The sequence below is a fragment of the Lampris incognitus genome, chromosome 20, assembly GCF_029633865.1.
Source record: "Lampris incognitus isolate fLamInc1 chromosome 20, fLamInc1.hap2, whole genome shotgun sequence".
Lineage (NCBI taxonomy): Eukaryota > Metazoa > Chordata > Actinopteri > Lampriformes > Lampridae > Lampris > Lampris incognitus.
This window is the reverse complement of record NC_079230.1, coordinates 9,657,040-9,672,628: the sequence shown is the minus strand read 5'-3', so window position 1 is coordinate 9,672,628 and position 15,589 is coordinate 9,657,040. Positions and strand designations below refer to the sequence as shown.

Genomic DNA, 15,589 nt, shown 5'->3' with positions numbered 1-15,589 from the left:
CGCAATGTGACGCTCTGCCTGCAACCCCCCTTTTCCTGACAACCGGGGGCCAGGCCGTGTCCATTCAACAGCCAAACGCTGGCTAATGTTGACGCTGTCTGAGGAAGTCTTTCACTCTACTGAGAATATGTACTCTGAAAATGTGGTATGGACAACAAAAAAAAAAAGGGAGTGGGTAGCGGCTTAACTTCCGGGTTTACCTATCTCGGTAGTGAACGGATAAATACATCACACCAAGAAAATGACCATTACAAGCCAAACCAATTTAAAAATCGTATTCCTATTTCACTAGACACTGGGTAAGCTCCCTCATTTTCTTAAAAAAAAAAAAGAGCATTACTAAAATACTTAATAAGGCCATCTCAGCACTGTTGGCATTTATCATTGAAAATATAGAACGCTAACCTGTTAGCGGAGACTAGCGGTCCCTGCTGGATTTAAATGAGGAATGCCAACAATGCTAACCAACAATGCTAACCAAGGGTTCTGTTGTTAAAATGATTTATCAATGGTTTCATATTTCTACACAAGGTAACAAATGCCTCATAGCTACAAATAACAGAATCACGTTTGTTTGCAAACGACACGCTGCTTAGGGATTTCCTTCCAAAAGACAGACAGGTGCAAGTAAACCTACCTCTTTGCCGGTGAGGACATGCCGTGCCAGTTTGACCTTGGCAAAGTTGCCCTTGCCGATGGTCTTCAGGAGCCGATAGTTACCGATGTGGGGCTGGTCGTCCGCTGTCGTGGCAACGGAGTTCCGACAGCGTGACATGCTGGCACGGCCAGAGGACGACTTGGAGTCCTGAGAGAGAAGAGATAGCAGATTTTAGTCCCAAGACCTAGAAAATTCTTATGTCACACAACTTTTTAATTGACAGTACGCCAAGGAGGCTGTAAAGAGGAGACAGTAGGTGGGGTGCACGAGTCCAAGGGTTCGACCTTCGAACTCGAAAGCAGGATCGGCGATTCTCTGAGTTTTTTATCTATTTTTTTATTTTCCACCCCTGCCAACTTGTGCACGTCTGGCGTGTGTCCGTAGGGGGGGGGGGGGGGACACTTCAAAGACAACACCGCATAGCTCACCGGTAGCCTGCAGCTGCACTTTTCGAGACATTATGGCCACTACCGGAATCAGAGATGACAGAAACAACAGAACTGGAAAATCCTCCTGCTTTCCTGAAGTCATCATTGTGGCAACATTTTGCTTTCCCCGTAAGTTATGTCTACAATCAACATGCCGTTGACAGAGAAACCACTTTGCTCCCAATTGACTGGTGAAAGAAGTTATTGTTATTACATTTTAAATATATTATTCAAATGTAACCATGACCTTAGTGTGGTACATTCCAAATATAGCAATTAATATCACACTCGATATAACTGCCAGAGGTTAGTGGATGAAGCAGTCAACATGGGACTGCGCCATGTCTTGCAACACCTCGACTCCCCATAGACATATGCAAGGGTCCTGTTTGTGGACTTCAGCTTAGCGTTCAACACCATCATCCCAGACATCCTCCACTCCAAACTCACCCAGCTAACTGTACCAGCCCCCAGCTGTCAATATCCACCTGTCAGTGGATCAAAAACTTCCTGAAAGACAGGAGGCGGCAGCAAGTGAGGCTGAGGAAAATCACATCCACCACCTGGACGATCAGTGCCCAGGGATGCATGCTCTCCCTTCTGCTCTTCTCCCACTACACAAATGACTGCATCTCAGGAGACCCATCTGTTAAACTCCTGAAGTTTGCAGACGACAAAACAATCATCGGCCTCATCCAGGACGGTGACGAGTCTGCATACAAATGGGAGGTTGATCAGCTGGCCTTCTGGTGCGGTCATAACAACCCGGAGGCTGAACACGCTCAAAATTGTGGAGATGACATTGGACTTCAGGAAGAGCCCCCTCCCCTCATTATACTCAACAGCACTGTGTCTGCTGTGGAAACCTTCAGGTTTCTGAGATCCACAATCTCCCAGGACCTAAGGTGGGCATCCAACACAGACACAATCATCAAAAAGGCCCAGCAGAGGATGTGCTTTCTCCGCATGCTCAGAAGTTCAACCTGCCTCAGGAGCTGCTGATTCAGTTCTGATCTGCGGTAATCCAGTCTGTCCTCTGCACATCCATCACTGTCTGGTTTGGGTCGGCCACCAAACAGGACAGGGACAGACGAAAACGGACAGTCAGGACTGCAGAGAAAATCATTGGTGCCCACCCGCCCTCCACTCAGGATTTATAAATCTCAAGAGTCAGGAAACGGGCAGGCAACATCACTGCAGACCCATCACACCCTGGCCACAACCTGTTCCAACTCCTCCCCTCTGCTAAGTGCTGCAGAGCACTGTACGTTAAAACAACCAGACACAAGAACAATTTCTTTCTGCAGACTGTCACTATGACGAACACTTAAAACAGTCATCGTGTCAGAAAAAAATCCCTGTGCAATATACCTGTAACATTGAACATCCACTACACCTACAAATGCTAAATTATATATGCTGTAGTTTAAGCAATTTTAACATATGATCATTGTCAAAAATAAATCTAAGCATGCTGTATATACTGTATATTGTATACATGCCTATTTTGTCATGTCCACCTACCTCATGTATATAAAGTAACCTGTTAACATATTTATTCCAGCATCTTTGCACTCTGCACCATTGCACTATTGCCTTCCTGTTACATCATTGTTTTTTCCCTTTTTTATAATTTATTTTTATATCTACATCTGTATATAGTATTTAAATGTTTATGTTTACCTAGTTGTCTTTGTTTTAGCTGTATGTCTATTTTGTGTAAGTACTTACACATGTACAAATTCCTTGTATTTGTAGGCCTACACATACTTGGCCAAATAAAACTGATTCTGATACCATGTAACCTATCTTTGTAAAGAACAATTTGAAAATGTAAATGACAGTTATCAGGGTATGAAACCAGTGAGCCTCTGGGATACAATATGTTTATATCCAGTATCTGTGAAACCAAAGAAAAAATGCTGTGGCCAAAGAAAAGAAAGGGATGAAATCTGAACCATGACCTGTTCTCTTGATCGACAACAGTATCAATTAGGCTCCATTCGGCTTGTGGTGAAGTCTAGTTGGCTAAACTGCTAGCATCCGTAAGGACCATCTGATTGATCAATAAAATCTGTGGGGCTGTCCCGAATACCATCTTTTGGGCTTGGGAGCTTTGGTGGTGGTGGTGGTAGTGTGTGTGTGTGCGAGTGCGTGTGTGTGTGGGGCGGGGGGGGGGCGAGGGGGGCATAACAGCTTGTGACAATTTTTCTTATGATGGATAAATTATAGATCTACATAAATGCTCATAATAATAGACTCCGATAAGAGTCTATAAGATTTATATTTATTTATAATTTCTTTGTCATTTCTCAGTACTCGCATACATTGAAACAAAATCTGTCCTCTGTATTTAACCCTTCCTATACACTAGGAGCAGTGGGCGGGGCCAACTCCAACTCCACATTCAGTCAGCTATTAGCCTAACATCTATAACGTTTTACACCCTGAACCTAACAAGAGTCAAACAAAGATACAAGAAAACACACACATGCGGCACACTGCCTTGTCATTGCTCTATTTAAAGTGTTCTCACACAGCTGAGGACTTCGGCATTTTGTCTTCCCTGCAACAGCCCAGGAGAACTGAGGTGAACTGAAGCGTGACGTTCACTCGATGGGTGTTTTAAGCCCCCAACGTACTCTTCCAGGCAGCACTGCATGGAAGGCACTCCCCGTCTCCAACAGTTTCATCCAATCACAGCACTGGTTAGGGTTAGGGTTAGCGCCAGTGCTGTGATTGGCTGAAACTGTAGGGGGCGGGGAGTGCCTTCCATGCAGCGCTGCCTTGAAGAGTACGTTGGGGGCTTAAAACACCATCGAGCGTGACGTTCACTGCTGTGAGTGAGAGGGATGTCAGGCGCAAAAGCTGAGATGGGATATTTCCATATTTTAACAGTGCAATTAAAAAGTATAAATATAGTGCAAGAATGTGCTGACAAAATGTATTTTGCAGTTCCAGTTCGCCTTTACTGATAGCCTACATTTAGCAAAAAAAACAAAAAACAAAACAAAAACAACAAAAAAATACCTATATCCGAATCCCAAAACTGAAAATCGAATACCTACCCAACGAACAATACCCGAATAGTCGACTTTTTGGCTCCAGGTTTAAAAAGTGGAGGGGACTATTAGAACCTACTGTGCGGGTCTTTTGTAAACAAAAGATGTTCATAGCACCTTCCCAATAACCACATGCTGAGAGTAGATATAGTTTGAGTTGTGCAATGTCTAAGTATTTCCATTTCCTTTTAAGAGGTAACTAAATAAATAAAATAAACAATCAGACCGTTTGTTTATTCATTTTATTTATTATTACTATTATTATTATATATTTTTTATAATATTTACTACTAATAATATTATTATTCTATTTATTATTTCATTTATTTTTGCTTGTTTATGTTATTTTAGACAGGATGGACAGAAAGACAGACAGACAGATCGGTAAATACGGGTCGCTGTCCGAGTAACAAGTACGCAGTACGAAACCCTGGATAATTTGGGAACAAAATAAACCCAGCTAATAAAATCAGCCACTAATGGTAGCATGAACCAAAAACACAAAGCAAAGACAGTCCTTTCATGAACCGTCATTTAAATTTTAGTTAAAACTGCAACAACCAAATGCACGGACATAATTTTTTGCCATCGTTTCTTTGTAAATTACATCCTAATCATTTATATTTAAAAAAGAAAACCCTGTAAATATCTGGATATGACCTAATGCCAAAAGGAGGCTGATACACAGTGGTGCTAAGAAAACACTGGCAGCAGCAAACACTGTTGCTATGCTACTTAATCAAAGCATTGGTACTGAGACAGCACGCTAACATGTTGGTCTACTCTGCTGCTGCCAATGAGTCATACTCGAAAGCAAATGGCCTGAAACTCTTGTACATGGTTTTTGTGTGGAGTTTCAGGCAAATCTTGGGCTTTAGAGAACAGCATAATTACAACATACATACACAGATAAACTTTCCTTTCTCATTTCCAATCTTACTCGTTTGACTCTATGAGCTGAATATGAACCCAGGGAACATCAGCAGAGCAGTCCAACGCTCAGCACAGCTGAAGCGAGTAGTGGGTTTAGTTATTACATAAGATGTTGCTATTGTAATATACTGAAACTGAATCAATATATCTTATAGATAGCAGCAGGTCTTATGACACACATGCACTTCCAACCTCACAAACAACGCCAAGAAAAGACAGGATCACAGCAATTGTGTGCGAGTGCGAGTGTATATGTGTGTGATCCGAGTTGACAGGTGACAGGGTTCAGGGTCCGAGGAGAGCATGACTGGCAGAGTGACAAGACTCAAGTGCACACAGACACTGTATTGTATGGAAATGCACATAAACATGGGCATGCAGACAAAGGGGTAGACGGATATGCATATATACGCGCACGCAGTAACACACATACAACATCTCCAGGAGATTTGACACCAAGGAGCAAGATGGGCTGAGCAAAATCCACACTGATCTTCTCCCTCACACTCTCTTATTACATCTACCATGAATTTCATCAAATCCAATCTCTTTTCTCAAGCAAACTTGGCACTGACTCGTGCAGATGAAGTTGTGGCAGTGGAGTGAGGTTTGAGCATCAGCTGGACATGGAGAGCCTGGAGTGGCTCTGTCACATCAACAACACACCTGCGGGGGGTTAGTAGTTAGACACTGCTGTGTGGGCACAGGTGGTCTTGGTTGTCATCCCTCTAGTCTCCACCTAAAATGACTAAGGGATGTGGGCTCTGCCCTGGGCCACAAAATGCCTTGTGAGCCCAGAGCACTGGTGGCGGCACCATGGGATGGTGATGATCCGTGCATGTCAATATTGACACATGAGCATTGGAAATTAGATACAGGGGCAAAACGCATAAAGTCAAGGCTGGGGTTCGCTCCCGATTTATTCCCAAATATTAGGCACAAATTGGTGCAGATTTAACTCTGTAGCCAGAGAAGGTGTGGAATCATGACTCGGAGGGATTTTGGATGCCAAACTTTTGATTAGCAGTGACATGAGAAGTGACGACACTGCTGGATGGGAGGTGGGGGGGCTATTGTCAGGCGCTCACATCTATTACTATAAAATCTCCTTAATTGACAGGAAGTTAATCGTTTCCAAAGGCAGCTAAAGACACAAGCAGTTACGATCGTTGACACCAAGCAAGGGGATAATGGAAAGTTGAAAATATTAAATTTTATATAAATGTGCTATGACATGTAGGCGCAACAACTCCAGCGAACCAAACATTAGAGCACTTGTCTGTGAGTCCAAAAAAAAAAAAGGAAAAAAAAGATGCATAACACTGGTTCATATGCAACTTCCATTCCCAACAAAGGAGAAACTGATCACCGTGGTCTCTGGGTTGCCAGTTCTCGGGATTCATCATTGTTTAATACATATATGACACACTGCACGATACTTACAGGCAAGGATTCCCTCTGAGACCTTCAGTGGCAAATGAACTGATTGAACAGTGACCTAAAACCAACTATGATAGGCCTACACTATCTTAGCAGGGGGAAAAAATCCTATCAAAGTGCACACAAACATACTGGCTGGTTGGATAGCCATGTTTTTGGCATAAGATAAAGGTAAAGTCAGAAAACACCCAATCAGATACAAAAGAAAAAATGTAATGTTTTTGTTGTAACGGATGTTAATGGCGGCATGATGGCCCAGTAGTTAGTTAGCACTGTTGCCACACAGCAAGAAGGTCCTGGGTTCAAACCCCAGGCTGTCCCAGGTCCTTTCTGTGTGGAGTTTGCATGTTCTCCCCATGTCTGCGTGGGTTTTCTCCCGCCATCAACACACATGCATGTTAGGGTTAATAATACTCCTGTAGCCCTGACCTAGGCAATAGGACAAAGAACCGGAGTTGATCCCTGGGAGCTGCACTGCAGCTGCTCACTGCTCCTATATAATAGGATGACTTAAATGCAGAAAACAAATTTCATTGTAACCGAACAACTGTACAATGACAAAATAACGTGGCTTTCTTCTTCTTTCTTTAATGCAGAGTGAGGTTGGTGGAGACTAACATTTACCTATCCAGGACAATTGCCCACTTGAGCAGCCTCCCCGAGAAAACTTTACTCAACTTACAATGAGCGGTTTCAACAGTGCACCCTGATAAAGCAAGCACTCACCATTTTTTTTCTATCACCAGAGAGACTATATGGGGTCAGTCATTACACTGACAGGGGAATAGATCACCCAGTTGCTGGACAGTTCATAATAAGTCTCATTAATAGCCAGGCATTTAGGCAGAGGTGCAGCAGTGCAGTGCAGCCTACCCCAAATGTCAGTTTGTCCATCACCTGGCCCCACCAAAAGCCCCATTGCACCTCCTCTAATTCAGTCACCATTCCCTAAGAAAAAATTGGCATGGATCTTATTGGGCTGGTAAAATGTATAATACAGGGATGTCACTTTGCTTTAGTCCTGGTGGATTATGCAACTTGATATCCCCAAACAGTACTTGCACAATATTTCTGCAAAGAGTAGCTTAGCCACTGTTTTATGTAGTCTCCAGGGCTGGGATCCCAAAAGAAATCCTAACTGATTAAGGCACCACAGTTGTCACACACTTCACAAGCTGTAGGGGTTGTTGGGCATTAAATTAATTCAAAACAATGGGCCCCACCCAGACAGATACTGTGATGGGGACATGCATTTAAGTCAATGATCCATAAGTTTGTGCATAAAGATAGTCGTAATTTAAATAAAAGCCACAGTGCTCTGTTGATGGCAGTGCAGGAGGTTCCCCAGGCCTCCCCAGGATTTTCTCCCATTGACCTGTTTTGCCATTTATAGTCACATGGCAAGTTTGTGATGTCGATTATAAGTTTTGCATACTGACAGGAGTGGAGCTGCATGGGTCTATCACCTCAACCGCCAGAAAGCATGAAAGATGGCCATGTGTATTTTTGGCTACGACAGTAATTGAGAGAAATGAGTTCTGTCTGGAGGTTCCAAAACTGCCCGATTACACCTTAGACTGCTTAGTTAACCATCTCTCACAATCTCAAAAGTCAAACACTGCAATACTACAAAGGCACTTCGCTACATGTCCTTCCCCTTGCCAGGGTACATAATTACACATACACTCCCACACTCCCATATTGCCACACCATCTAGTTTCATTGTGTGCTCACTCCTGTACCCCTTGCCCAGACACTTGCCTAAAGTTGTAAAAGCAGAACTGAAGGCCATGCTGAAAATGAGCGTAACTGAGGAATCTGCAAGTGCCATCGTTCTTGTTCCCAAGTCTGACGAAGCAATACTATTCGGGGTCAACTATTACAGAGTGAATGATGTATCAAAATTTGATGCTTACCCAAAGTCCCAGGTCTATGAGCTCCAAGATCAGCTAGGAACAGCTAATTTTTCATGACAGGAGATCTAACCAAAGGCTTCAAGCCGATTCTCCAGTCTAAAGAGAAATGCCTTCTCCACTCTGTGTGGTTTGTACCAATTTGTCACAGTACTCTCCCGAGTTTTTCAAAGACTAAGCCACACTCTATGTTGTGAACATGTCATGAAGAGTGTTGTGCCTCATGTTGATCCTTACCTGGATGATGTCATCATCCATGCTGAAAGGTAAGAACAGCACATGCAGCAGGCGGGGGCTTCAGTCCCTTTAAGAAGTGGGGCTAACAATCAACCTAAATAAGCGCTTCGTGTGGTATATGGCAGGGGTGGCTAACCATGTGCCATGGAGAGCCATGTGTATGCAGGTTTTCATTCCAGCTGGACTCCACATCAGGTGATTTCACTGATACATTCTCCCTCTTTGGTTGAAGGGTTGCTAATCAGTGTAATCACCTGGTGTGGAGTTGGGTTGGAATAAAAACCTGCATACACGTGGCTCTCCATGGCACATGGTTAGCCACTGCTGGAATATGGGATTCCAGCCCTGTAGGCAGGTGTATCCTTATGTACATAAGACAGCCGTGTAGTGGCCTGCCAATGAGGGGTGGGTCGAATGGCTACCAGACCCAAATTGGGCAGCAGGGGTATGTGGCAGTTGGGTGCGGTTTGTGTGTCGATTGTAGAAGGAGAGCCTGCGGTGCCTAATCACATTGGCAACACACCTGCAGGGTGTTGGCATTAAGTCACAGCTGACTAATAACATTAGTCATTAACCTGTGTTTATTACTTCCCCCTTGGGTGAGACTGGCACAGAGGTTGCTTGAATGGACTAGAGCAAAATGCAAATAAGCTAGCTAGCCAAAGAGTCAGCAGCAAGACTGTTTTGGGGTTGTAAATTATAAAGAAAAAGAACCTCGTCTGTCAAATGTGACTGTGTCGAGAAAACAGTGAACAGGTGCATTCAGTGTCACTCTGATGGGGAACATCTCATTAATAAAACCCATGATACCCCCCCCCCCACACACACACACACACACACAGAAAATACACCAACAGAAAACAGAACTAGTTTTTGTTAATAGCATATTACTCCTTTACATTTCCTTTGACAATGGAAACGGGGACAATCCGTAAATGTCAGTGTGTGCATGTTTGTGTATCTAGACAATAGAGCTGGTGACTTGAGTTTGTGACTTTTACTCAGCCTCACTTCACACAAAAACAGACCTAAGACTTCACTTGCAACTCATCTTAAGTCTTCAAATTGACTCGCTGATGTTTCATGAATGATGACAAGTCTTCAGGAACAGCAGTGTCAAAACTGTTGACGTCTAACAACATCGTGTTCACTTTTCAGGAAAATCAATCTTAATTCTTATAATCTCCCACCCCCTACAATTTAGTTATATCAGGCATCACTATCACTATGCCAGAGTGGGACATCTCATTACAGCAACCAAGCATAGCTTTTTCCCCAAGTCCTACATCACATTATCTACAAAAACCTCAAACCTGAAGAATTTAACCTAAGAATCAACACGTGCAAAGAAGGTGGCAGGACTGACAACATTCAACTTTGCAAGGGCCCTGCGAACACAAGTCGAGAGGTTAGGTTTCTTAGCTCATAGAAGAGCCATCATCAGCTGCATGCTTGCCTGCTGTTTACACGCTGGCCAGGACACAGCTATAGCTACTGGCTACTCAGATTAGATCATGGCTTGTGCTGTAAAACTTGTTAGCGTGTCAAATTTAAAGTGTCTCTGCTAATGTGTGGTGTTTAAGGATGAAAGCTTCATTACCGAGGAATATCGGGTTTGTTTACCAATTAATCTTTCATATTTGCACATTTAAAAAGCTTTCCCTGACATCTAATGTTAATGCTGTAATATTAGCCTAAAGGTATGTGACCTATTCCAACAACTGTGCTGCCATATAAACTGGTTTTTATACTGGGAGACTGTGACGATAATCTAGCTTTTCATTTTCAATTTCCAGGGAATTAAAGTGAAGCTGAGCCCGTTTGATTTTAAGCCATTCTAGTCAGGGATGCTAATTTTGAATCTTTTTTCCTGACTGATAACCGACACTCATTAACCGATCATTAACTGTTAACTGACAAGATTAAAATGTACTATTTACAATGGAGGAGTGTGTGAAATAAAATAAAAAATACAACAATTTTTTTTTCATACGAAGGGGTTTGTGCAAATAGCAGCATAAACAACTACAGAACATGAGAACATCGTCACATCATCACACCTGCAGCACTGCTGTGAACGAAATAAAACAGATGGAATCAAATAGACCAACAGGCCTACATGAAACATATTTTAACTTATATAAATGTTTCAGTAAATTCCAAATAGTAGCCAGACTTTCTAAAGAATAAAAACAGATTAACAAAATGAAAACACACACTGAATCCTCCGGCGCCAAGTGCGCTGTATCATTGGCATAATAGCCTCGATCTCCCATGTAGAAAAATATTTTATAACTTCTTAGAAGAAAGAGCTAGTAGCCAGACTTTCTAATGTTTAAACAGATTAACAAAACGAAAACACACATTGAATCCTCTGGCTAATTAATTATCAAAAACAGCCAACAGATTAACAAAACGAAAACTTGTAGTCGCATTTTTGTTACTGTTCGGTCGCACGGAACAGCTGTAACTGCCCGCCGTCGTTCAAGAAGTCTTGCGAACATGTTGCACACCGAATTCCATCTACTTTTGCATGACTGGATGAGCTGATGTTTCGGAAGTTTCATTTGTTCTTGTATGGCCTCCAGTGCCTTGCATGCAGGGGAGTTGTGGTTCGAGTGCCTGACAAGCCACCCGGCTGCAACGATAACCCGATGCACACATACACGTTAAATCCATCATTTACCGCCAGCTGCTGGACATCCTGTCTGCCGCACATTGAGAGACCTCAGAACATGGCAGACTTTCAAGGAGTGCAGATGGCGATCTGCCCACATCAGGATGGAGACCGTCATCCTGTGCAGGGCCTGGGATCTGACGCCCCCTTGTCCGTTTAAGTACGTCACCACCTTGGTGGAATCTGACCTCTCCAAGATGTGCTTTCCTCTCAGGTGAGGAACAAAGTGGTGACGCACATTCTGAACCACTTTGAGCTCCAGAATGTTTATGTGGCGAAGGACGCCAGACCACTTGCCCCCCACACTGGCCTGGCCAAGGGACCTTCCACAGCTGGCCAGAGAGGCATCTGTGAAGACCGGAAGGCAATGGGAGATGCACCCAAGCCAAACTCCCTCGAGGAGATGGCCTGGTGAGTCCCAAAATCTCACATCTCTTTGTGCCAGTGCGGGGACACGGAACTCGCGCTATCCCGGGTTGGGTTCAGCCGCAGCCGTGCGAACAAACTTTGCAGGTTCCTCATGCGTAGCTGCCCCAGGCGCACCACTGGGTGTGCTGCTAACATCATTCCAAGGAGAGACATGACACTCCCTGCCAGCACCGATACCCATGATAAAACACGTCGAGTCAGCCGCAACAGCGCTAAGAAAAACATAATTGTGAAATTGGCAAAATTAAGATTTACTGTTTTTTGTTACAGTTGCAAGGCAGTCCTCTGCCTTTCAGAGACACTCAATTCTGGTTTCTATATACCCTGGTTTTTGTTTTTAAATAGGACACAATAAGTCGGATGTGACTGTTACAGTATCAGACATGCTGTGGTTTAGGCTGACCCATGACGGACGCTTCAGACTTGTCCCTGAAAGACTTCAGACTTGAACCAATCTTGCATCCAAAGACTTGTTAACATCTCTGGCAAACATTGGTGCCTTGCACCAGATGGTCTAATCAAAAATCTGCAGCCTAAAACACCCCTCCTTCATGCTGAGAGTGCAGATCTGCCCATTGTGTAATAGGCCAGATTAGTCTTTTATTCAGAAGAGGAAGACACCAGGATTAAGAAAGTATAACGGTTTGGGATTAAAGAAGATTGGGGCAGGGGGTCCTCCGAATACAACAGGACCTTGTTTGGCACTTGGCATGTCAGAGAAAATAGATGGATTCTGAGGAATTCTAATTCTGTATTCTCCAGATGGGAGGGAGAGAAACAGATTTAAAGGGTAATATGAGGATAGTGTTTAACACGGTGAGACCTAATCAGACCATACAAAGCTGATTTCTACACCGGCCTGCCTATCCTAACAACAGTCTCCCTGTATCTCCATCTCGTCTCTCAACAACATGGCCGCCTGAGACAGGACATGTGGCTCACCATAAAATTCATTAGCTGGTCAATGAGTTGCACACAGCATTAAGGTGGTCCATTCAGTTTGTTCTGACAACACTGGAATACATTTGGGGAGATATTTTGAGATACCGTCTTATTAAAAGACTTGTCAACAACATTAAAAGCTTTGACTTTTAAGTATTGCTTAATTTTTTTATTTTCAAATCATAAAAGGCATATTGCATTTCACCACCATTATGTTCTAGCCCTTTGCCTCACATGTTCAAGAGTTTGGAATACTCGGGCTCCACTGCCAACTCCAATTTTTCTGTCTCTATGCCCAAATCACTACCTCCCTTCCCCCTTTTCTCTTCAAACAATTTGTTCAGATGCCATCAGTCGTGCATTTGTGTGTGTCTGCATTTATGTATCTTAAAATCAAAGGGACTAAAGCCTTGTGTTTGCGTACGTGGGCCCTCAGGAGAGCCAGCTGGCCCTGTTTTATATTTCTTCCATCACTCTCTAAGCCTGTTTTTATCATCCGACCCTTCTCTTTCAGCTCTAGCTCACAGAGCTATGCTTCATTTCCGACATCCTTCCACTTCCCAATCTCCTCTTCATCTAATCTGCCCGTTTGTGAACAAAACTACTAAAAATAATAAAAAGAATACTGCTTCTAAAGCAAAAAGAATTTCCTGATGGTGATCAATAACACTTCACATCATTACAAACAATGCTGATTTGTACTAAAATAGGTAGTTAACGAATAGTTCCTGTTTTTGTGGAACGTGCCTTGCAAAGAAAAAAAGGACAGTGTGTCCCATAGGTGGGCAGTTTACTTCAGTAAAGGGAGGGATATGTGTATGTGTGTGTGTGTGTGTGGGCGGGTGGGAGGGATTCATTCGCCAACTTGACATTTCGATTCTAGCTGATGACTGAGTTTAAGACTGTGCAGCTATATACTATGTGTAGACACTGACACCCTTGCCGTAAGAAGTAACACCAACTGTTTGACACACCCAACGGTGTCGGTAAAATAGTGACCGTGATGGAATCTTGATCAGCAAATTTTTCCCTTTTTATGAAAATCACACTGAACATGCTACGGTCTATACCCACCTTAAGAGGACTGCACTGAAGATCCAGATTTTTCTATTACTTGGCCCCAAAATTATGGAATGAACTCTACTCTTCCATCAGGGCTGTAGACTTGCTGACTTCACTGAAGAAAGGCTTAAAAAGGTTGCTTTCCTACACCTATCTTAAGGCCTGAACGCACTGGGAGCAAATCAGATCCACTGCTTTCTATTGCATGGCACGAACCTTGACACCTGGACTCTGGAGTGTTTCAATTTTGAGGCGTCAAAATAGAAGTGGACAGACCAGATCTGCTGTTATTTTACAACAGGCAACTAAAAGTTAATGGGAAAGGGGAGGCAAAGAGCCGTCTGGTAAAAGCCTCTCTTCCCCAGAGGCCGAGTTTCTGTGAATGTACACTGTTCACACTTATTAAATGAGTGAATAGGGGGTGTCCAGACAGCATAGTGCTCTATTCCGTTGGCTACCAACATGGGGAACGCCGGTTCGAATCCCCGTGTTACCTCCAGCTTGGTCAAGCGTACCTACAGACACAATTGGCCGTGTCTGCGGGTGGGAAGCCGGATGTGGGTATGTGTCCTGGTCGCTGCACTAGCGCCTCCTCTGGTCGGTTGGGGAGCCTGTTCGGGGGAGGAGGAACTGGGGGGAATAGTGTGATCCCCCCACGTGCTACGTCCCCCTGGTGAAACTCCTCACTGAAATGAAGTGGCTGGCAACTCCACATGTATCGAAGGAGACATGCGGCAGTCTGCAGCCCTCCCTGGCTGGGCAGAGGGGGTGGAGCAGCAACCGGGACAGCTCAGAGAGCGGGGTGATTGGCCAGATACAATTGGAAGAAAACGGAGGAAGAAAAAAAAATTTGTGAACAGATTACTTTTGTCGTTAACATGCAGTAACATTACCGGCCGATAACGGGAAAGCAGCTGCCTGCCACAAGTCCACTGCATCAAACTTGCACAAATTCAACCTTCATGATCGCATTTTTAGTGAGTAAAACACACAAGCTAATGTTAGGTCAACACAGCCCTTCCCTTCCAAATTTGTGAACTGTCTTGACCATTCAAGCATTTGCTCGGATCGGGCAAGGACGGGATAATAATAATAATAATAATAAAAATTAATAATAGAAATCTTGTGGTCATATCTCAAACGTTGTACTCAAATGGAGTTTTCTTTTCTCTCTCCATATACAATGTCCCTAATAATATATAAAGTTGACCTAACTTTCCCGTAGTAGTTGTGAAGCCAGTTGGATTGATCAATGGTCTGTTGACACACGAATCTAGATGCCTGCAGCGCATAACAGCATCAGAAGACCCAACTAAAACAGAAGGGCGTCAAAAATGCTCTCGGTATGGGCGTCCTGGTAGCGTGGCAGTCTATTCCGCAGCCTACTGACACAGGGATCGCCGGTTCGAATCCCCGTGTTACCTCCGGCTTGGTCGGGCGTCCCTACAGACACAATTGGCCGTGTCTGTGGGGGGGAAGCTGGATGTGGATATGTGTCCTGGTTGCTACACGAGCACCTCCTCTGGTTGGTTGGGGCACCAGTTCTTCTCACGCGTTACGTTCCCCTGGCGAAACTCCTCACTGTCAGGTGAAAAGCAGCGGCTGGCGACTCCACATGTATCGGAGGAGCCATGAATGTAATATCAAGCAAAGACAACAACCTTGAGAGCTTGATGTGCTGTAGCACCAATAAACTGAACCACACAAAGGTTATTCTCCCCCACCCCCTTTTTTTTCTCCACAATTGTACTTGGCCAATTACCACACTCTTCCGAGCCGTCACGTTCCACCCTCTCTTGCCGATCCGG

At 43.9% G+C, this 15,589-nt stretch overlaps 1 protein-coding gene across 3 annotated transcripts in view; it reads right to left on the bottom strand.

Moving 5' to 3' along the window:
• The window catches only part of mark2b (MAP/microtubule affinity-regulating kinase 2b), an 83,460-nt gene that overhangs the window by 48,916 nt on the left and 18,955 nt on the right, over positions 1-15,589 (bottom strand). For all 3 annotated transcript variants that reach the window (XM_056300738.1, XM_056300739.1, XM_056300740.1), the window contains exon 2: positions 638-805. In XM_056300738.1, the coding sequence (XP_056156713.1) occupies positions 638-805 (168 nt within the window). The remainder of the gene's footprint in view (positions 1-637; positions 806-15,589) is intronic.